This window comes from Podarcis filfolensis, assembly GCF_964270895.1.
Source record: "Podarcis filfolensis genome assembly, chromosome: 2".
Lineage (NCBI taxonomy): Eukaryota > Metazoa > Chordata > Lepidosauria > Squamata > Lacertidae > Podarcis > Podarcis filfolensis.
Window position 1 is genome coordinate 48,512,786 of NC_139605.1, and position 22,235 is coordinate 48,535,020.

At 41.4% G+C, this 22,235-nt stretch overlaps 1 protein-coding gene and 1 long non-coding RNA gene across 6 annotated transcripts in view; one reads left to right on the forward strand and one right to left on the reverse strand.

Annotated features, from left to right (window-relative positions):
- LOC310757877 overlaps window positions 1-22,235 on the forward strand; it is a 518,075-nt gene that overhangs the window by 473,112 nt on the left and 22,728 nt on the right. The gene's annotated exons all lie outside the window — the stretch shown is intronic.
- Window positions 1-22,235, reverse strand: part of IARS1 (isoleucyl-tRNA synthetase 1) — a 97,224-nt gene that overhangs the window by 54,780 nt on the left and 20,209 nt on the right. For all 5 annotated transcript variants that reach the window (XM_083603263.1, XM_083603260.1, XM_083603262.1 and 2 more), the window contains 10 exons: window positions 20,981-21,106; window positions 20,451-20,607; window positions 19,626-19,745; window positions 18,663-18,745; window positions 13,478-13,595; window positions 9,885-10,032; window positions 6,365-6,452; window positions 3,849-3,909; window positions 2,409-2,504; window positions 438-560 (listed from right to left, as the gene is read on the reverse strand). In XM_083603263.1, coding sequence (XP_083459389.1) covers window positions 438-560; window positions 2,409-2,504; window positions 3,849-3,909; window positions 6,365-6,452; window positions 9,885-10,032; window positions 13,478-13,595; window positions 18,663-18,745; window positions 19,626-19,745; window positions 20,451-20,607; window positions 20,981-21,099 — 1,113 coding nt within the window. In that variant the 5' untranslated portion in view covers window positions 21,100-21,106. The remainder of the gene's footprint in view (window positions 1-437; window positions 561-2,408; window positions 2,505-3,848; window positions 3,910-6,364; window positions 6,453-9,884; window positions 10,033-13,477; window positions 13,596-18,662; window positions 18,746-19,625; window positions 19,746-20,450; window positions 20,608-20,980; window positions 21,107-22,235) is intronic.

The window sequence follows — 22,235 nt, forward strand, 5'->3', positions numbered from 1 at the left end:
TCAGGGGTCCTTTACCTTTTTTAAAACCATAGTTAAAGATAAAACTATGGTTTAATGTGAAAGAGCAGCTAGTACAGTGCTGACTTTGCTCCTCCCATACTCCTGCTGTGCTGCCAGGAAACAAGCTAGAGACTGACTTGCTATGATGTTTGAAACTGGGCTCATTGTTTCTTCCTCCTGACAGAGCATGAGTGGTAAGCCGAGAACAGACCCAGGCTTCTGATTATAGCTTGTTTAGACAGAAATGAGCAAAGGTCTGAATGAAAAAGTGCTGGAGTGGAAATGGTTCATCTGGATTTTTCACCATTTTCACAAACAATACCACTGACAAAATTTATGGGGAAAAGCAGCAGTAGGAAACAAAGCACACACATCTCTTCAGTCTCTGAATACTGTTTGACACGGAGTTTTTCTAGCTTCCTTCCTTCACAACCAACCTTCACATATTGTCCAGCAAAGTCTGTCACTTCTGCTGTGAAACAGCCCGAGGCATCAACAGGACAAACTGGTACTGAATCTTTCCGAATGATATTAAAATCCATACAGACTCTGTAGTCATCCTATGCGAGAAAAACAAAGTTAAATATTCAAATGTGTGTCTTTTGATTTCTAAGGCAGCATTCTGAATTTCAAAATTCTGCTGGATTTTCTAGATTCTCCAACTTCAACAGGAACCTGATAAGTTGTTTCTTCACACTGTGAAATACTTTGCTTCTTGCGTTATAAAATATCTTGTCACACTGAGGAGGAGTTCATTCACGCGTGTTTTTCACTTCATGGTTGCAGCATCAACCGGTTACCCACATGTGCAAATGATCAAACAACACAGAAAGAAGCACCACATTTCTGCACACTACCTCAGGAGACAAATACTTTCCAATCAAATGCAGATAGTTGCAAATCAAATAATGAGTAATCAAGAGATTTTACATGATATGAGCCAATCCCAAGACTTGTAGGATTTAGTCACCTTAATTTGCAGTTTCTCATGTTTTAGAGTGGGGGGGGGGTGATGATGACTAGGGCAGGGTTGTAGATGAATGGTAGAGAATGTGATTGTTCACAGAAAGTACAGTCAAACCTCGGTTGTCGAACTTAATCCATTCCGGAAGCCCGTTCAGCTTCCGAAACGTTCGACAACCAAGGCACAGCTTCCGATTAGTTGCAAGAGCTTCCAGCACTCAAACAAAAGCTACATTGGATGGTTGGCTTCTGAAAAACATTTGACTTCCGAAAAACATTAAAAAAACGGAGCATTTACTTCTGGGTTTTTGGCGTTTAGGGACAGAAACATTCCAAAATGGAGCAGTTTGGGAACAGAGGTTTGACTGTACCAGGTTCAATCTTAGGCATTTCTAGGTAGGCCTGGAAGAAAGACTCCCATCTGAAACCCTGGAAAGCCACTACAAGGCAGTGTAGACAATACAGAGCTAGATGATTTGACTTGGTAGGAAGCAGGTTCCCACACACTGGGCCCATGGTCATATCAAACTGCCTGAGCATTTTGCCATTCTTGGAGAAATTGCAAGTAGTAGTAGTAGTAGTAGCAGTAGTAATAATAATAATAATAATAATAATAATAATAATAATAATAATATCATCTCAAGTTCTCAAATAGTCTAGAGAGCTTCAACACATGTCTTTTTGTTTGCATCTGTTGAGAGCAAACCATGGTTCAGCATTCTGTGAACGAGCATTGAATAAGTCTCAGGTTTGCATGTTTTCTTCCTCTTTTAATGCTTCTAGAATGCTCTCTCATGGTTTGCTTATTGCACTACGTCAAACTATGGATCAGTACCATCCAGATTTGCAGAGAAGAACATGCAGCCACTTTGCTCTGCCCCAGTTCTTGTTCTGCTGCTGTGGTGAGTTAAGCCATAGTTTGGATTAAGACACTGTCCAAGCCCAGGCTTGTGGTTTAATTCTCCCAAACAAAATGCAATCCATAAACCATAAAACAAACCTTGGACAAAGTTCATAGTTAGTTTGGAGTAACTATGAGTGTCTGTGTGTGTGCTATAAAAGTTTGGAGAGAGCTAAATCATGAGCCCAAATTCAGACAACATGCTAAGACAAACCATGGCTGGACTAAGGCTGCAGTCCCCTTGAGTTCATTTTTGAAATTTAGTGGACACATAGCCTGCTTACAATTAGGCTATCTTCTTTTCAAAAAAGATGTACTGCACAAAAGAGTTCCAATACAAATTATGATGCTGTTTCTGTATTGTGTCAGGAGCAAATGGAAATTGGTAGGTAACAAGAATGTACTCGTTGTCATTAGAGTATGTGTACAGTGTGCTCCTGACAAGTTACTGGATCAAAAAAGAATCTGAATTTCTCAATTAAAAGAGTTAAGACAAGATCAAAACATGTTTGACATAAAAGCACGTAAGTGACTTTAAACTTACAGCGCCAAAGTAAGGAGCTTGATGTACAACCCCGGTACCTTCTTCTTCCTTCACATAGTTGTCAGTCACTACAGTAAAAGCACCATTTTCTTTGCACTAGCACAAAAGAGATAGGTTTTTTTTTAAAAAAAAATGTACAAAACATTGGCATGGAAAATATGACAAGCCAGAAACATTGTTCAAGCATTCTAGTAATGGTTACATATGAATTTGTTCATTAAAACCACTGATACAAACATAAGTTACATAAACTGACATAGAGAGAGATCAGCAGTATGAATACCAAACAAAAGCTTGCTGGATAGCTCAGCTGGTTAGAGAGTGGTGCTGACAATGCCAAGGTTGCAGGACAGCTGCATATTCCTGCATTCCACGGGGTTGGACTAGATGATCCTCAGGGTACCATCCATTAGATATTATTCTATTAGATATCTATGAGACACCCTCCAGAACTGAGGGACAATTTAGATCAAAAATAGCCATTTTCTAATCAGGGTGGAATGTGGGTCTTTGCATGCACACATGACAGAGCACACAGAACCGACATGCAAAGGTGGCATCCATATATTTGCATATGATACACCCAGAATTTCCCTGATCCTTCATCTCAAACAAGGCTTGGGAATATTCATGAGAAGATGCGGTAAGGACTCAGGATGATTAAAAAGGTTCTAAAGCTGTCAAGGCGAAGGTCACGGTGCACTATGGATTGTTCTAAACTAAGTAGTTCCACTGAAATCAATAAACTTAAGTTAGTCACTGTTCACAGATTTCAATGGATCTGCTCCAATTATTAGCTGGACGCAGCCCTCTATTGTTCCACAAAGGGAAGCAAAGCACATAAAGCTACCCTAAATTTATTTTACACTGCAAGCCTATACATATCTACTCAAAAGTAAATTATGCAGAGTTGAATGGAACTTACTCCCAAGCAAATGTGTATAGGATTACAACTTTTGTATCTTAATGAAGCCAATTTGGATGGGATTCAGCTAATGAGTCCCATCAGGGGAAGCCCTGGGCAAAGACTGATACTCCCAGTGCAACACTGTTCTATTGCAAAACACAGTAAATATGAGTCTCATTAATTAAAAGACTGGGTCATAAGATCCCACATTCCCTCCCCAAACGCATCTGCATAAATTGATCCTTCATGGATCAAAAAGGTTTATTTTTCCATTACTTTTTATAATCCTGAACAATGCTAACACCATTTGAGAAAATCATGGTGTTAAAACATCAAATCTGAAAGGATTTGTTTTTATATTCTTTTAAATTTATTAGAATTTAATTACTTTTTAACTATTATATTTTATGTTTTTTTATTTTCTTTATTTTATCTGTGTTCTTTTAATTCGTGTAAGCTCCCGTGAGTCCCAGGAAAAAGGTAGGAGATAAATAAGTATTATAATAGTAATAATAAAGACACATACTGCTCACCTTGATAAAATACTTGAAAAGAGGTTTATATTTCTTCCCTTTAAGGGTAACACCAGGAAACCTGAAAAACATTTCCCCCCAAAATTTAAGAAGTTTCATTTATGTACAATATTTATAAACAGCTTTTCTGCTATAGGAGCCATATGCAACATAATAAAACAAGACATTAAAATAAAACTGCATGGAAGTACAGTGGTGCCCCACAAGACAAACGCCTCGCAAGACGAAAAACCCGCTAGACGAAAGGGTTTTCCGTTTTTCGATGCGCTTCGCAAGACGAATTTCCCTATGGGCTTCCTTCGCAAGACGAAAGCCCACAGGGAAATCTCCAGGACAGCGGGGAAACGCAGCGCGTCTTCCCCACTATCCTCGGACCTCCTCCGAAGGCTGGCGGTGGGGCGAAGAGACCTCCTCCCGCCGCCAGCCTTCGGAAGGCTCCTCGGAAGGCTGGCGGTGGGGCGGAGAGACCTCCTCCCCGCGCCAGCCTTCGGAAGGCTCCTCGGAAGGCTGGCGGTGGGGCGGAGAGACCTCCTCCCCGCGCCAGCCTTCGGAAGGCTCCTCGGAAGGCTGGCGGTGGGGCGGAGAGACCTCCTCCCCGCGCCAGCCTTCGGAAGGCTCCTCTGAAGGCTGGCGGTGGGGCGGAGAGACCTTCTCCCCGTGACAGCCTTCGGAAGGCTCCTCGGAAGGCTGGCGGTGGGGCGGAGAGACCTTCTCCCCGCGCCAGCCTTCAGATGGCTGTCCCGAAGGCTGGCGGTGGGAGGAGGGTTTTCCTTCCCACCGCCAACATTCAGAATGCTGTTCTGAATGTTGGCGGTGGGGAGGAAAAACCATCACCGCAAGCCCCGGGAACAGAGGAGAAGCGCTGCGCGCCTTCCCCTCTGTTCCCGGACCTGTCCTGAAGGCTTGCGGTGGGGAGAAATTAATTGATTTTCAATGCATTCCTATGGGAAACCGTGCTTCGCAAGACGAAAAACTCGCAAGAAGAAAAAACTTGCGGAACGAATTAATTTTGTCTTGCGAGGCACCACTGTACTGCATAAATATCAAGACAACAAGCAACAGAATCTCCATTAGCAAGTTACAATGATATAAAAACTTCTTGGAACTCCAAGAAAGACACTAACTGAGCAAGCCCAGGAGGCCTAGAAGGTGCAAAGTGGTAGATCTACTACCACTTCCTAAGTCCTACTAGTTTGTGGCAACGCAGCAGGAGGCGGGGATGTTGGACCTTTCCTCCTACATCTTTTCTTCAAAATTGCCCCCATTGGTTTCAGTGGCTGGGAACTGCTCTGTGCTGGTGAGAACTGAGGGCCCACTTCACAGGCCTCCTCAAAGAATGAGTGGGCCTTGGATCCAATCCTCTCTGTCCTACCTTCACCCCCAATGCCCTATTTCAGGGCTACTACTCACAGGAGCTCTACTGGCAGGAGTGCTAAGCCTACTGCGTTTTCCACAGGGGCCTCCACAGTGACGTGCCCACCCTGCTAGTTAAACCTTTCTCCATCAGCAGCAAGGCACTAGAAGCTAAGCCTCTTCAGCCAATGGACCTGATGAATAGGAATACTTGGCCCACCTACACTTTTTAAAAGAGGGAAAGCCACATGTCTGTGTTGCAGCAAATACAACTAAGTTTTGTGGTACCTTAACGACCAACAAATTTATTACGGTATAAGCTTTCATGGACTAGAAGCTGCAAATCTACATAGTTTTATGTGTGTGGTGGTGGTTTACATTCCAGCAAAGCATTCCTCAACCTCCTATAAACTGGCTGGAAGGGGGCTGGACTAGATGACCCTTGGGATCCCTTTGAACTCTATAATTCTGTGATAAATCTCTGCTGTTCTATTTATTTCAGTCAAGACTTTTTTCTTATATCTGGAAAATGAAATCAGCTTCGCTTTGTAGATGCTTGAGAAAATTGCAGCAGGAAAGGCAGTGAATGAGAAAAGAACACTCTTAGGAAAGTATTCTTCAGAGTTTGTGACAGTTGCAATTCTTAACAAAATTCTATCATCTTTGGTCATTTGATGTGTGTTTTTTTTATATATCCGATGGCCTTAACAGAACTGGGGCAGACACAAAATTGTGCAATCCTAGTTCTTTAAAACAAATGGGAGCTTTGCCAGTGACTTCGATGGTTTTGTGGATGGCACTTTAAAAGCCTTGATTTTAAAACAATTATGCCAATAAGACCATAAAGGAGATCCAGAATGCTATTGTCTGAGTCAGACTGAGACTTGGAGAACCCTTTTCAAAACCAAGTTCACGCTCTAACATTATCGATAAAAAGCTACTTTAAAATAAAGTCACCGCTTACTACAGATGAAACTTCAAATCCAATGCAATCTTCAGTGGCAGATACCAGATCTTTTGAGAGACTGCCATACATAGAAGCAATTTCATATATTATGGCGTCAGACTAAGAAAAAACAACAATTCTTCTATTCTCTTACCTTGCAAGGCAATTATTTATAGAATGTGGAATTTAGAATGTATGTACTAATTTATCTACTTGCCTGTCAAGTATTGCATATTCACTTTCAGATTTGTACAGGGATGCCAGTCGAGCTTCCATCAAAATGAAAATCTTCCCTGTATTTTTATCTGGGGAGGAAATCCACGGATGTTAATATTCAATTGCTGAACTCTTACAGAAAGATATATGAAAAACAACATTAGTATGAAGATGCCAGGCTCATTTCTGCTAATTAAAATACCTCTTACACTATTATTACAGGGACCAAGACCAAATAAAGACATAGGCTATTACACACTTTTTTAAAAAAAACACTTCCAAAATCCAAATCTGTACTTTCAGACTCAGCACAGACATCACACCAAAACCATGGTTAAGGAAGCTAGAATCTGAAACCAACAGTCTAGCTCTCTCTACCAAGGGCCCATTTCTTGGTGGTTCCTTCAAAAGCAGAACCTTCAGTTAGGCAAGCTGGTCAGTCAGTTTTTATAGCGCAACAGCACAGCTCTTTCAAAGAGGTTTTCAATTATTTAAATGAGACAAATGATTGGAAGTATTAAAGCACAATTGTCGGCACAGCACATGCCAATAAGACGTGACCCTTCCCTTCAAACGAAACTGAGTTCTGATCTGCCTGAAGCCCCATTGTTCTTGCCCCAAGCTTCTCTCAATGCTCCAGCTCTGCCACCAAACTCTTATGTGAAGAGCATGCCTAAAGTTTTGAACATGACAACAACTCAAGCTGATTGTTGGTCTTGCAGTGTCCTCTGTATCCATTGCCTCATAGACAGCAAGCATTGCCTACTTTCACAATACAAGATTAATAAGAGGAGCAAGCTTTTCCAGAATGAAAATGCTCTGTGGATACAAAGGCCATATTCAGTTTCCAAAATCTAAAAAGGTTAAATTGTGAGGATGGGAATTCTGCTTCCAGAAAGCAATATGCAGCAAACTAATAAGAACTGAATATATTTCTCAGATTCTGATGCTTGGACAACAGCAAGACCCAGAGATTCTGGGAAAAGGTTGAAGGGACAGAATTCCTCCCCAGATCTCTCTATGACACACTTCTATTACTGGTTCCCTCAAGACAGGATGCATGCTGTGTTGCAAAGCAGAAGTATGCATAAATATTACAGTTAGGGCACCAAGGGGGTTATATTTCTTTGGACAAAGAAGTTCATGTCATTAAAGGGTATGAATGACCTTTGGATTGGAAAGAAGGAAAGCTACCAAGCACTTTTCATGATGGACACTTTGGCTATGAGTGCCCAAGAAAGATATCCTGAAACAACTGGGAATTGTGTGGAAGACAAAATACAGATTTATAAGAGGCAACCTTTTTTCTCTGAATACGTATTAATTGTTGCAAAAATATGAGTATGTTTACATAATTCTTGTTGATTTACAAACTGAAGTTGAGGATTTAGCTATTTCAAGCTGTCAGCCGAACCTTCCTTGTGCAGCTCTTGCAAAGATAAAATGTTGAAGAACCATGAATGCCTTAGCTCCGTGAAGCACAGGTGAGATATGTGCAATATTAAGATTAAAATTATTTTAATGGTAAAAAATTAGGTGGAAGGTTCTAACAACCTTATGTAGTTGGGAAAAAATATGCCTTCAACTGCTATCTTGCAATTTGTTATATAGATTTCTATCAGCCTTGTATTTCAGCATTCACCTGGTAACTAGAGCAACAAGGGATTGCATGCAGGCAAGGAGCAGGCTGGCAGAAGACCACAGCAGTGTTCCATCCCTTCTCTGTGTGCAGCAGAGAAACCAAGCAGGCTGTCAAGAGGAGTAAAAACCCCTCCTCTACACCCAATATAGAAATACAGTTGTCTGCTGTAGGAGGGTGGCACTCTTAGGTCCTCCTGAAAATATGTACACTAGCAACTTTTATGGGCTTATGTACAAGGCTGGTTTATGGATTTTTCTAACATTTCTTTTCCTTTTGTATCAAATATTTTTTGTACTGCTATATGTTTAATAAACTTTGAGAAATATTTTTTTTAATGAAACAATTGCTAGAGTTGTAGAGAGAAGGGATGAGCCCCATATTTCATACAGATAAAACTCCTCCCATCTTTGTGGATCACCGCAATTCAGACACCTGGTGGAATGAGCCGCAAGACTGAGAAAATCTTGCAAAGGCTTTCAAAAAGCCTTGAGCAAAGCAGTGTAGCAGTAGCGAAGAATAGATGTGTGCTAATTTGGGAGGAAGCAAATCTTTCGGCCATTATGGCTTTGTTCAGAATATTGCTTTAGAACTCGAGAACTATCAATTCAAAATTTCTAGGGAGTGACTGGGCCAGGCCCAATTTACTACTGAGGCCAAATTTGCAGAGGACGTAAGTGATGAGCAACAAAGAGTGGGAGATAGTAATTTCAGAAACCGCTTCATCTGAGCTGAGGAGATAGCTCTGGATGTTTCATTTGTAACTCTGTGAAGGAATCAATACAGCTCTATATGATATGCATATGTATGTGCAACTTAAGGCTCCAGATTCTTGGCAGGCGCACCTCCACCTGGCATCAACGTATGAAGTCAGGTGTGGGGCAGATAGGCACAGTTTGGGAAAAACAGCCTGGTGGGGCGAACCGAAACCAGTATCAGGCCTAATTAGCCCCATGGGCCAGAGGTTCCCCATCCCTGGCAAGGGGAATGCACTCTGCACCTCCTCAAGAGCATCTAACATATTCTTAATCCATGCTTTCCAGGGAACAGCCTGGGCACTGAAAACAGATTACAGGGTTCAGCCCAGGCAAACTGATGTACCAAGTTAGATAATGGCTGTTGATTGTGCAGAGTTCATCTCAGGCATATTTTTGCTTATTTTGTGGGCCAAGAGAGACCCACGCTTGAAAAGAAGCTGCACCACTCATGTTGCTCCCCATGGTTAGCTGGGACTGGAAAGGATATCTTTATTGGAAGGGGATTGGCCTAGCCTGCAGCACAGAGCTCAGCAGAAGACGCACCAGAGATTCCCTTACAAGGAAATTTTCCAATTATCCTTTTAGCATTAGAAGGCAGCTTGAATCATCATGGGTAGGTAAATCAGAGGGCAAACCAATTAGATAAATCATAATAAATTAAACAAAAGCTACAGGAGTTTGGAGTGAAGCACTTTATGTAACCATTGTACTCTCCCCCATTATGCTCCCTTCCCGAGATTTATTATGACAACAGCATGAAGTTACTTTCAGGTTTTTTGTTTTCATTAAGATGACAGAACAAAAGTGAAAAGTTACATCAGCTTTGCAATAAGCCACTTGCGTATTTGACTGAAGGAAATAACTCCTGCTGCTGCCAGGCAAGTCAAGTCAATGTACATGCTGTTCTAGAATACAGCAGTACATGCAGGTGGACAGGATGGAGAAACATGTTGTATGGGTTGGTTACAAAAGTTGCCATTTGCAAAACCATGACTACAATCCTATGCATTCTCACCTGGGATCAAGCCCCACTGAACCAACTGGGACATACTTGCAAGTAAGAATGCACGTGAAACCACTCAAAGAAAGCACTAATCGTATGGCATAGCATATTTTGCACTTGCCTTCCACCTTCACATATTGCAAGTCTGGGTTGACACAGAGGGCCAGGTTGCTAGGCAGGGTCCAAGGGGTTGTCGTCCAAGCAACTAGAGAGATGCCTTCATCTTCTTCCAGTGGAAAGGTAACAATGACTGAAGGGTCTTGGACATCCTCAAATACAGAATTAGAAAAGTTAGAAGTGACGTGGAAAAAGTTAACCCTTTTTATGCACAACAGAGCAAATAATGAAAGCAAACTGTTATGGCCAACAATATTCTTAATACTTTTTACAGAGCATGATTCATTTATCAAAGGCTATGGCAACAAGTATCTTTCTTAAAACAATCTTCTCCATAGGCTACTGATTGTTAACAAATAGCCCCATTTTAAAAAAAACCAACCTATTCAGATTTTTATGTAATTAACTATTTAAACTGAGATCAGAAGCAAAACACCATTACCTAAGTTAACCAAAACATGAAGTATTGCTAGATACAAACAATGTGGCTATTGTACTAAGAGGTACAGCAGAGGCACACTCCAGATAGGCATGGAGCTAATTTGTAGCTTCAAATTAAACAACTATTTTTGTTTATCTGTATGGAGCTGCTTCAAATTCTACATGTCTTGAGTTTAGGGTTGACATGAATCCAAGAGCACTGCCCTGTACTTTTACCTATAACCTATTAGGGTATTCACATGATTACAATAAAACAGCACAGTCTATCCCCATCTGCCTCTTGGTTTTTTTACAGCATTTTCATTTCCAATATTCAGTTGTTTGCCAAGTTATACAGTGTTCAGGCTCACATGACTCAGGTAATGTTAGGATAAGGTGAGTGTCAATGATTTGTTTGAGTCCCAGACTAAAAACTGTTAAGCTGGAGAAGATTCCATCCCTGCCTCCCATTTCTTCTAGCACTTTTGACAGTCTGGATAGCGATCTTCAAAGGTACAGCATCAGAAGACCTTGCAATATATTAATTTTTGCACTGCCAGCTCTCCCTGGTTCCTTCTTCACACCCTGAGTAAACTCTGGTAATTCCATTAGTGTTTGCCACTATTTATGTTAGAACTAAGAAATACTCCAGAGGGAGTTCACTCACTGAGCATGAAGCTCACTCAGCAGCCAAAACACAAGCATGCTTTTCCCGTTGTTATTATATAACTGCTAGCAATTCTGTTCAGTCTCTGAGCAATGTTGTATGCTGCCAGCCACCTTCACGGTTTCAACAAATACTAAATATAGTTGAGCAATTTTCACTGAACATTTATTGGCATTTTGCAGGATGAACAACACTTCAGCTGCAGAATACTAGTGAGCTATTTTTCTTTCTCCAATGCCTTCTAAAATAAGCTTACTTCTCAGGAATACAAGCTTTGTGTTAGAACATGGGATGAGCCATTTGTGCACTTTGTGTTCAGTTTAATACGCATTTCAGAGGACCCCAGGAAGCTTAAGAACATCACTCTTTTTTGTTGTTAAATAACTTGTTTTTGTAGTTCTTGAATTCACATACAGAATGGGAAAAAACTTTTTAAAGAAAAGAACCACCAAAGTTATTTTTTGTTCTCTTAAAAGTCAGCTGAAGCCTGTTTTCAGAATTCTGAGTTTTGACAGTGTACACTCCAAAAAACTGAAACATTCCAGAACACTTTGCAGGAAAACCAGTGATAGCATAACACATTTTATTCAGTAGAGTGTAACAGAGAATTCTCAATTCTTATGTTTACTTGGAAGCTCACATAATGTGCTGTTCACTATATGGAAGAGAAATTAATACCATTTTGCAGATTTACTTTGTTTAGTCTACACTATCCTTCAGGTTCAGGATTTGTTACAGCATTACAAAATCCTAAAAACATCACATTTTGGGGGTAGGCACTGACATTTTAAAATAATCAGCTGTTTAGAAAAAAGCAACTATTCAAAATCTAAACAGCAGCAGCTTCAAAATTCCAACTACACACACATACAAACAGGGTGCCAGTAACCTTAATTCCCTAAAAGCTGGCCAAAATAAAAAGTTATTGGATCCCAAGCAGGTTAGAAAATTATGGGTTAGAAGCAGCAGCTCAAGTTTATTTTTTTTATACTACTCGTCAACAAATAGTTCTTAGAGTGGCTTACTATAAAAATCCAACACTATAGCAAACAATAAACTGGCAGGTTAAAAAGGTCTCAGTCAAAACCCAAAAAAACTTTAAAGAATGGTGAGAATAAACAAGATTTTGCTGGAAGATGACACAGTTGGCAGCAAACAAGTCTGGAAAATGTTCCAGAAGGGATGCCACTACCAAAGAGTCTATCTTTGAGGTCACCATCCACCACCTCAGGTGTCAGTGTTTCCACATCCTCAGGCCACAGAAATATAGCACAAAATCCACATCATGCTCAACATACTACAAGAATCTATTGAAGACTGCAGATCGGATGGACAATTCGCAAGAGCCCAGTATGCAACTGGAGCAAGATGCTATAATGTTCTGTACAAGCGGTCACCAAAATTAGCCCACATACAAGGTAAAAAGGTAAAGGACCCCTGGACGGTTAAGTCCAGTCAAAAGCAACTATGAGGTGTGGCGCTCATCTCGTTTTTCAGGCCAAGGAAGCTGGTGTTTGTCCTCAGGCAGCTTTCTGGGTCATGTGGCCAACATGACTAAACCGCTACTAATATACAGAGGACCATGAAGGAAGGCAGAACGCATGGAAATGCCATTTACCTTCCTGCCGCAGCGGTACCTATTTACCTACTTGCACTGGCGTGCTTTTGAACTGCTAGCTTGGCGGAAGCTGGGATGGAGCAACGGGAGCTCACCCCCTCGCACGGATTAGAACCGCCAACCTTCCGATCAGCAAGCCTAAGAGGCTCCGTTGTTTAGACAACAGCGCCACCCACTCCCTTAGCCCACACAGAGTACATTACTGTAGGCTAAACAGATCCTAGGCCCATACTTGCCTACCCACCCAAGAATATGAGACAGAGCAGCAAAGGCAGTGCCAGGTTTAAGGGGGCACCAAGCAAACTGTCTTGTGCAGCTCTCCCCAACCCTGATGCTACTCTCTGCAACCTTGGTGCTGTGGCTGCCCCAACCTTTGCATACATATGCACCCTGCCTGCCTTCTTGTTGTTATCTATCTCTGCACTCTCATACCTGCACTTGCTGCCCAGCCTTACCACCACCACCATTTCAGGCATAGTTGGCACGGCAGCCAGCTTGGCCAGGCTAGGGTGTTTGTGGAAGCCTAAAGATGCCTGCCACTGCTTTGCTTTAACTCTATAACTTCCTCAGAGTGCAAAATGAATGGCAAGGAGCTGAGCCACTCAGATGCTACCTGTTAGGCTACAGAGCCACGGGGGGCATCAGAGCAGCTACAGGGCACCGCTTCAGGTATTTGGAGCAATGCTTTCTAGCACACTGTAGCCTGCTGCTACTAACAGTCATTAGGAGGCCCCTGGCCTATGGCATCCTGGACATATGTAGGGTGGCAGATGGACTTATGCCACTTGGTCCAGTGGTAACAGCAGCACTGCACAGGAATCTAAAATATTTATTCAGCTTTAGATCAGGCTGGCAGTTAAAAAAAATACAGTAACATAACAAGCCTACATACCTTATAATTCTGGTGAGACTCGAAGTTAGAAAGGGGTGTGTTACATGCTGTTGAAAAAGGCATGACTTTAACTCCTCGGTATACCAGTCCTTTGTCATAAAGCTGCTTGAAAACCCACCTAAATGAATAAATAAATAGCAATTTAAGCAAACAAACAGAACAAGTTTGTTTTATTTTAAAAGATTATAATAATTAGAGAAGTCAATTGACCACATGTAAAAAGAAGGCACAGAACTTCTGCCCAGAACTACTTTCCTCCCTGGTGAGTTTACTGTAAATAACTTTTTAAAAAAAAGAGCATTTTGCCCTTCAGTATCTTATCATGCAAGTTGTACTTTCCAGGCCAAAAGCACAGAACATAGAGCAGCAACTACATTGGAGTACAATTTTTAAAAGGTAATGAATACTATCTATCTTAAGTTGCTATAGCATCTGTAGAGATTTCTAAGGTCAAACAATACAGATGTTGTTGCACCAAGAGAAATCATCACAGAAACACTTCTCATCTTACAATCAGAAGTCCCCCTTAACAAGGCAGGAGGGGAGTTTAAAAACTGTGGAATTTAATGCCACAAAATGTGGTGATGGCCACTAACGTGGATGCCTTTAAAGGGGATTTAGGTCACCAATGTATACTAGTCACAATGGCTAAATTGCTTTCAGTATCAGAAGCAGTATACCTGTGAATCCCAGATGCTGGGGAACACAAACAGAAGAGTGTCTTGTGCTCACATGCTGCTTGTGAACTTCCCACAGAGATCTGGTTGGCCATTGTAAGAACAGAAATCTGACCTAGATGAGCTTTTGGTTTGATACTGTATTCTTATTACAGTAGACACAGTAATGCACATTTTTTAAATACAAAGTTGCTGTATTTTATTTCTATATTACAAAGAAAAAGAAACTAGTAACTATTACTAGAAGGGGAAATCCTCTCTGAGGAAATAGATATAAATGTCATGCACACACAAAATTCAGGAGCTGCATCACCAGATGACTGAACTGCTAAGCCAAATTCAAGTCAACGATTCCCTCTTGTGGAACTTTTTCCAAGTGCAGGAAAAGTGTTCTTTCTTTTCCCACACCATCTTTCATTTTTACAGCTCACAAATGTTTGTGTTGCCACTAGAATGAGACAGTTCAATTCTGCAAGTACAAGAAAAAGCTGAATTTACAAGATGTCTATCTTTCAGAGAGGAAATGTAACATTAATAACTTTCAAATGATCCAGCAATGGTTCACATGTCACGTACTGTTAAACTGAATCGTGCCTTGGTGCTAACTTGCAAGAAGGCAGGATCCCAGAGACGAGGCTACAGCCAAGCACTCCTTGCCCAGTCCTCCTGCTGCCAAGCTACCCAAAGCTAAGCCATAGTTCAACTTAGCATGTTGTCCAAATCACAGACCCCCAGTTTGTCTCCTCAAGACAAACTATAAGCCGTAAACCAAAAAAAAACCTTTTTACAGTTCTTGATTTGCCTGGAGTAAGACAAATCACAAGCCCAGATGTGGACAACATGCTACACCAAACAATGGGCCAACCCCAAGTAGCACAACAGCAAAAGGGGCAGAAAAGGAGTGTTCCTGTTCCTCTCCACGAACCCACACAGGCTAAGCCACTATTTGGCTTAGCATTATGTACAAACTAGTTCAGTATTTCATTTACTTGTTATATTTGTGACCATTTCCATGCTACAGAATTAAAACAGGCATCAGTAATTGCAACCCTGTTGTAGAGACTCAATAATTTTTTTGAAGTGGGTATTAGATATATACTAGAGAACTGCAATTGGCAGGGGTAGGTATTCTTTAGCATTTTCTTAATTTCTAAGAGTTGGAAAGGAACCTGAGGATCATTGAGTTCAGCCAAGGCAGGAATCTCAGCTAAAGCATCCATGACAGACTGCCATCCAACCGCTGCTTAAAAACCTCTGATGAAGGAGAATCTACTCCGCTGTCTAACAGCTCTTACCATCAGGCTGCAACCCAGTGAAGAGACCCAAGCCAACATCTGGGGTACAGGACTACTGGATATGTGGACTAGGTGACATGGTTTACATGAGAAAATAATCAAAGACATTTGTGGAAGGCAAGGCTTTTCAGCTCAGACATAAGGTTACAAAAATATCAAGTATTTTTATATTGTAACTACAGTGGTACCTCCAGTTACGTACTTAATTCGTTCCAGAGGTCCGTTCTATACCTGAAGCACCACTTTAGGTAATGGGGCCTCCCGCTGCTGCCGCGCCGCTGCCACCCAATTTCTGTTCTCATCCTGAAGCAAAGTTCTTAACCCGAGGTAATATTTCTGGGTTAGCGGAGTCTGTAACCTGAAGCGTATGTAACCTGAGGTACTACTGTAATCTGCTTTAAAGACTTATTGCCTTCAGGAGTTCAAAAGTGTCTATCATAGAGATCTGCTTCATAGCAAGCCTGCTAAAGATAATTTTTCCAATTATTAGTCATAGTTCATCATATTAACTCTGAAAACAAGTTAAGGCACCTAGCATAGTGAGGAAACTTGCTAGAAATGTCAGGCACATATACCTCCAGTTACAGTAGTCTTGCATTACTGTCCCTTCTTCATCAGTGTAGGCAGATAATTATTACTTTATATTAATTTCAGCTATCTACGGCACATACAATTCTCTTTACAACAGAAGAGTTTTTTCAGACCCTAATCCTAATGCAGCAAGCTTGCCTGGTTGGCCTTGCATGGCTAAGCAACTACCAACCTTCCTCCCAAACTCGGAGCTGGGGGGAAGCGGGGATCACTGCACAAATTTAGGGCCAATCACCTGCAGCTGCAAGGTTGGGAGCCAGACTGGTGTTTTGCATGTTGAGTGGGCAAGTAAAAATGTGAAAGGCTGCCTACTGCAATAATATACAACTTAACCAAAGTTCAAGAAAATACTGGAGACAGCATTACAAGACCAGCAAGACTGCTATCTTAATATATCATCTAAAAACCATTTACATAGTTTGCTTAGTAATTTTAGTGTTCAGAATCACTGCAAAGCAAGACTACTTTAGGCAAGCCTAGCCATCAGGCATACAGAGTTCTATTTTTGACTTTTCCACCTTTGAACAGCTGGCATCTGCATTATGTAACAGTTTTTTAGCATGATAAAGAAAAAGAATCTAGGATTGGGCTATGCTGTTTATTGACAGTGGAAGGCTTGAAATAACAACTCGGATAACCAGAGCAGGGAGCAGGTTAGCTATCTCCTACACTGATGTTCCTGGATGTTCCCTTTTATTTTTTTCCTCCCACACGTGAGTATGGATGCTTCTCACTCCTGTGTAGACAAGGTAAGTGCTAAACTTGGAATGAGCCCCACAGGACAATGTAGAAATAAAGACATGCAGTATTGTCCAGGCCGACTCCAGCTAGGGAAGACTCACGTCTGATACTTAAGTCTTTATTGATAAAAGAACTTGCAGCAACTCCCATGGTGCTCTGTATGCGCACACATGCGCGCACACACAAGCCTCTAGCCACTAAGCAACTGTCCCCCACAGATCAAAAATTAGACCCCTCCCCTCCTCCAGCTTATATACCCTCTCCTGCCAGGTTGCACACCTGCAAACTGAGACTTCTCCTGCATGGAAGTTGTTGCTGCACTTCCTGCTTCAAGCCCCTCCTGGTTCTAGGAGACAGTGGGGAGGGCAAAGGTGGGGAGTCTACTGACCCATATCTCAGCTGAACAGCCACCTGCTTCTTCTGCTACATCATGCATGCCTTCCTCCATCTCAGGCTGCCCTGACTCTCCCTCCTCCCCCTGCCCTGGCTTCTGCCTTGCGAGTGGCATCAAACCCCATAAACTGCTAGTCCCCTCTCCTGGATGAGTCGCCTGGTCCCCTGCTTCCACTACACACTCTATGGAGCCCTGCCAGTCCCCGACAAGCGTAGGGAGCAAATATGGATCAGATTATTTATTATTATTAAAAAGAACCTATACCACCTTTCATTACAAGATGAAATTGCAAAGTAGCTGTCTGGGGTAGCTTAAAGGGGAACTTCCAACTGAGAATACAATTATTATTATATATTTATGTCTAGCCCACCTTCTTCCCTGATGGTACTCAAGCATCTAACGACGGGCGGGGTGTGCGTGGAGAACAGGGATAGATGGACATATTTAATATGAAAATAAAGTGTGCAGTGTGCAGAACAGAAGCGCATGGAGGGTGAAGATGCAGAGGAGGGGCAGAGGAGGAAGTTCTTCCACCAAAGCACAAGTTCAGAACTACAGTATTAGCCGTCACAGTAAAATGCAACCTCCAAGTTCAGAGGCAGTGTGCTTCCAAGATCTGATGCTGCAGACCACAAACAGGTAAAAGTTGCCACCTTCAAGCTCTGCTTGTTTCTAAGCCTCCCAGCATCAACCCAGTGGTCATAATTGGAAGCAAAACTCTGAACTAGATTGAGACTTTGGAAAGAGATAATGCTTACACACTGCTGGGCTCAGAGAGGAAAAATTCAAGGTCAATCGCAACAGTATCCTAGTACAAGTCATAAAGGAATTTAACACACTGCCTGAAACACATAAAAAGTTCAGATATTGAAAGCTGGCACTCAAATTCAGACATCTTTCAACTTCACTTTCACACTGTTCTCATTATCCAGCAGTGACAGAGACCACATAAAGATGCTTTGCTACATCAGGACTGTTTTTACACTGCTCTATTGTTCAGCCTCTAATAAGCAGAATCTCATGTAGCATTACATTTCTCAGCACCTCCAAAAGGCTACACAATATCAAATGACAGTGCTTCATTCACCTGGTGCAGCACAGCAGGGCATTGTCTTTTCATAGGATCAGCAAAATCACAGCACCTGACCTGCAGCATAATTGGTTTCCTAGTGCCCAGGACAATCTCAACAAAAATCAAGATTTCAGTAACCATAGAGCATGAAACCTACACATACTTTCTGCCTTTCTATTTAAGAAGTGCCCATGTCAGCTTACAAGTTATTTAAAAAGACTTCCATAACAGTAAAAAAAAAAACAAGCCATTAAAAAAATATTACAGACTACCATAAATTATAATAAACTCAGTTCCATGGTGCCAGGAGTCTCAAATAATTGAATCAACTGGCAAAAAGCCTGTCAGGAAAGATAGTCTGTGGAAGGGGAGGCAGGGCTTATGGTGAACAGTGAGAAAACCAAAGTAAACTTACCACACAGTCTCCATGAACTCTGGATACAAAGTTTTATAGTCATTGTCAAAGTCAATCCACCGTCCAAGTCTTGTAACACTGATCTGCAAATACATTAAATTGTGACTCTGTAACAGCTTAGTGAACCCTGTAACTATTCATGGTTATAGTTCATGGCCACTACCCTTTACTTCGATTGCTAAAAGATATACACCTTCCTCAAGAAACAGATTTTAAACAAGAATGTCCATCAAGAAAGATTGGCAGATATCTTTTTAACAGCTAGGATTTAACTCATGCAATTACCTTATTTTTCACCCTATAGGACGCACCGGCCCATAGGACGCACCTAGTTTTTTGGGGGGAAATAAAGGGGAAAAAATTATCCCCCCCCCAGCCGCGGGGGAAGCCAGAGCTTTTAAAAACGCACCTACCGTAGTTTTTAGAGGAGAAAAGGATATCTTTCCGAAGCGCGGGCCGCTCTGCTTCAACGTGCCCCGCGCTCCGTGCAGCAGGCTGCTATCCACAGCCTAGGGAGCCCTGCGGGAACTCCCAGATAGCTTCCTGAAGCCTGGAGAGCTCTCCAAGCTTCAGCGAAAGCCTGCATTCGCCCCATAGGACACACACAGATTTCCCCTTCATTTTTGGAGGGGAAAAAGTGCGTCCTATAGGGCGAAAAATACGGTAGGTTCTGCGTGCCCAATAGAGCTTCACATTTGTGTTTTCTGAACAGCATCCCACCAAATCACATGGCCCACTTTGGAAGCAAAACAGAATTTTAAACGCAATTTGTGATATAATATTGAGAGAGAGAGATAGATTACAGTTCAACTCTTAGCTATACCTAGTTTTTCAAATCCCAGTCAATAAGTACATGCATACAGAATGAAGGGGAAGAAAGGGAACCTGCATACCAACATGTTTGATGCTTTGAAACCATTGCTCTGGGGAAAGAGGGTAAATATATATCTATATTGAACTTACTTTCCATTCTTGGGAGTACCTCATCACAATTCCTCTGCAACTCTTGTTGTATTCTGCAATTCCCATTTTTGCAACATCTTCTGGTCCTTTGATGCCCAGTGTTTTATCAATTTCATACTCCTGAAATGAATTATGGTGCTTAGGATAGGTTGCATTGGTATTACAGTAGCTTTGTTAACTATAACAGAGAACTTTTTGAAGCCCGTCAACCAAGAGGATCTGTGGTACTTGGCCTATAGCTTTGTGCCAAACAATAAGGCAAAACTCCTCTGAGTGCAGAAGTCTCACACAGCAGGAATAGCTTCAAAGTCAGCAATATTTGATTTCACAACCCAAAAAACCATGATGCTGAATTGCAAGTTGCAATAAAAACCAGGTCTCAGCTGTGCCCTGGTATTGTAATTTACTTTTTACATCTTAAGCGTAAGTCGCTTACCAGTACTCAAATTTACTAAACATGAACCTGATATTTTTAAATTACTACTTTAAAATTAACTCCATGGTATACACATGATCCCAGAAATCCTGGTCGACGAACAGGACATATTTAAGAAGTTAGGAAAACTATTCATGAAGGAATTCAAAAAATAAGCTCATAAAAAAAGAAAATGAGATTTTTTTTATTTCCAACAAATAAAACAATGATCAAAAACATGTCTTTGAATTCTGACTATGACTGAAGCAATATCAAAGTAAAAAATGAGCCTTTGTGAATGTAAAAAAACAAAACCTTATATGGAATTCTCCATCAGGACAGCAAAAGGTTAGGAATGAAGTACTAACAACTATATCTAGGGAAGACACAAGAGAAAACATTCAACATACCACTGGCAAACCATGGCAATCCCAACCAAATCTTCTGTCCACATGAAATCCACTCTGATGAGCAAATCTAGTTACTATGTCTTTGATGGTTCCTGCAAGTATGTGTCCATAATGAGGAAGTCCTGTGGCAAATGGAGGCCCATCATAAAATGTAAACCTATATTTAAAAAAAAATTAAAAACACAGATTAAGAAAATAAACCAGACACATTAAGAAACAAAAAATTCTCTTACACAGGGAAAAGAATAAACAGCTTTATCTTCTATCGTTCTTAAGTTATAACACTTGATAAGTCAAGTGAGCAGTGAACGAGATCATTTATAGAAGTTTTCAAAATGCCATGTTTTATGCAAATATGCATATTTTTACTCTTAGGATTATATGAATCAAGTGATCAGTCAGCTATTGCCCCGCACTAACATAGATCTTTCTCCAAAGTTTGATTCATCTCAGACTTCAAAACAAAATAAAAACCAGTTGTTGCCCATTTGCAGGAACACTGAAGGGCAAACTTGGAAAATATATCTTACCTCGGTCTATTTTTTGACTGTTTTAGGCATTCTTGAAAGCAATTAAGCTTGCCCCAAAGCTGCAATATTTTCTCTTCCTCCTGTGGAAAGTTTATGTTTTCTGCAACTTGCTGAACCATGATTTTCCTACATGAAACAAGGTAATACACAAAGCTTAGACCAATTTCCCCCCAGAGACCATGTTACACAGCAATGTATCATTTCATATAGCAACTTTGTTGAGAAGTCAGGATTGGAATGCTACATTCCAGCACATCCAGAGAATGACCATTTTGCGCATGACCAAGGCCCGTGTGACCGTTGACGCACCTGCTGCTTTTGGTCCCAGGGCGGGAGCGGAATAGGCTTCTGTGCGATCACAAACACACACACTGATCCAGAAAGCAAGCTCTGCACAAACGGGGAGTTGCCTGTACCTTGATAAGAATTCAAAAGGCCATTTAAAAGTGGTTTTCTCTACTTGAACCATATTTTCCGGACTCCAAGAGCTATTTGCAGGGCAATCCTATGAGTGTTGTAGCAGAAATAAGTCCCACTGATTCAGTGGGCACATAATGCTACCATGCTCTATGTACATGAACAGCAAGAAGCCATGAGTCTTGCTTGGGCTTAAACATCTGCTTCTCCTACAGGGCCAAGACTAAAGCTGCAGCTGAGTTTCCCCTGAAGAAACCTGGTTTCTTGTGATGTATGAGCCAGAGATCAAGCAAACTCTGGTTAAACCAGCCAGCTTTATAAATCACACTATCTGGTTTGAACATAACAGTTAGCCAAATTTCATGGAAAGTGAAACTAAACTCTACTGAAGTCTTCCTTCATCCCTCCCAGGAAGAGCAGGGAGAAGAAACATGGACTTCTTCCTGCTTAAGCACATAGCATGAAACCACAGCAATGAATGCAGCAACTGAGCCAGATTCAACTAATCCAGTGCACTACTGGAAGGTAGCACAAGGACTCCCACTAGCACAATGGGGCTCCCCCCAGCAACTCTTAAATTTCCAGCAGATCCACAGTGAACAGTCAGAATAACCTGCAGAACAGCACATGGGGGAAAGAGATGAGAGACTGTTCCATCTGGCAAGCAGAAATGTTTGCACTAACAGAACGATTAACACAAACACTGTGTTCAATGTTCACTCAATCAGTGTTCACTGTACTCACTTATTCCTTAGCAAGGAAACTTAAGATTACAACCTCATAAGGAGTGAAGGATGTAACAGCATCTGACAAAAGTCTAATGAGCAAAGGAATTTGC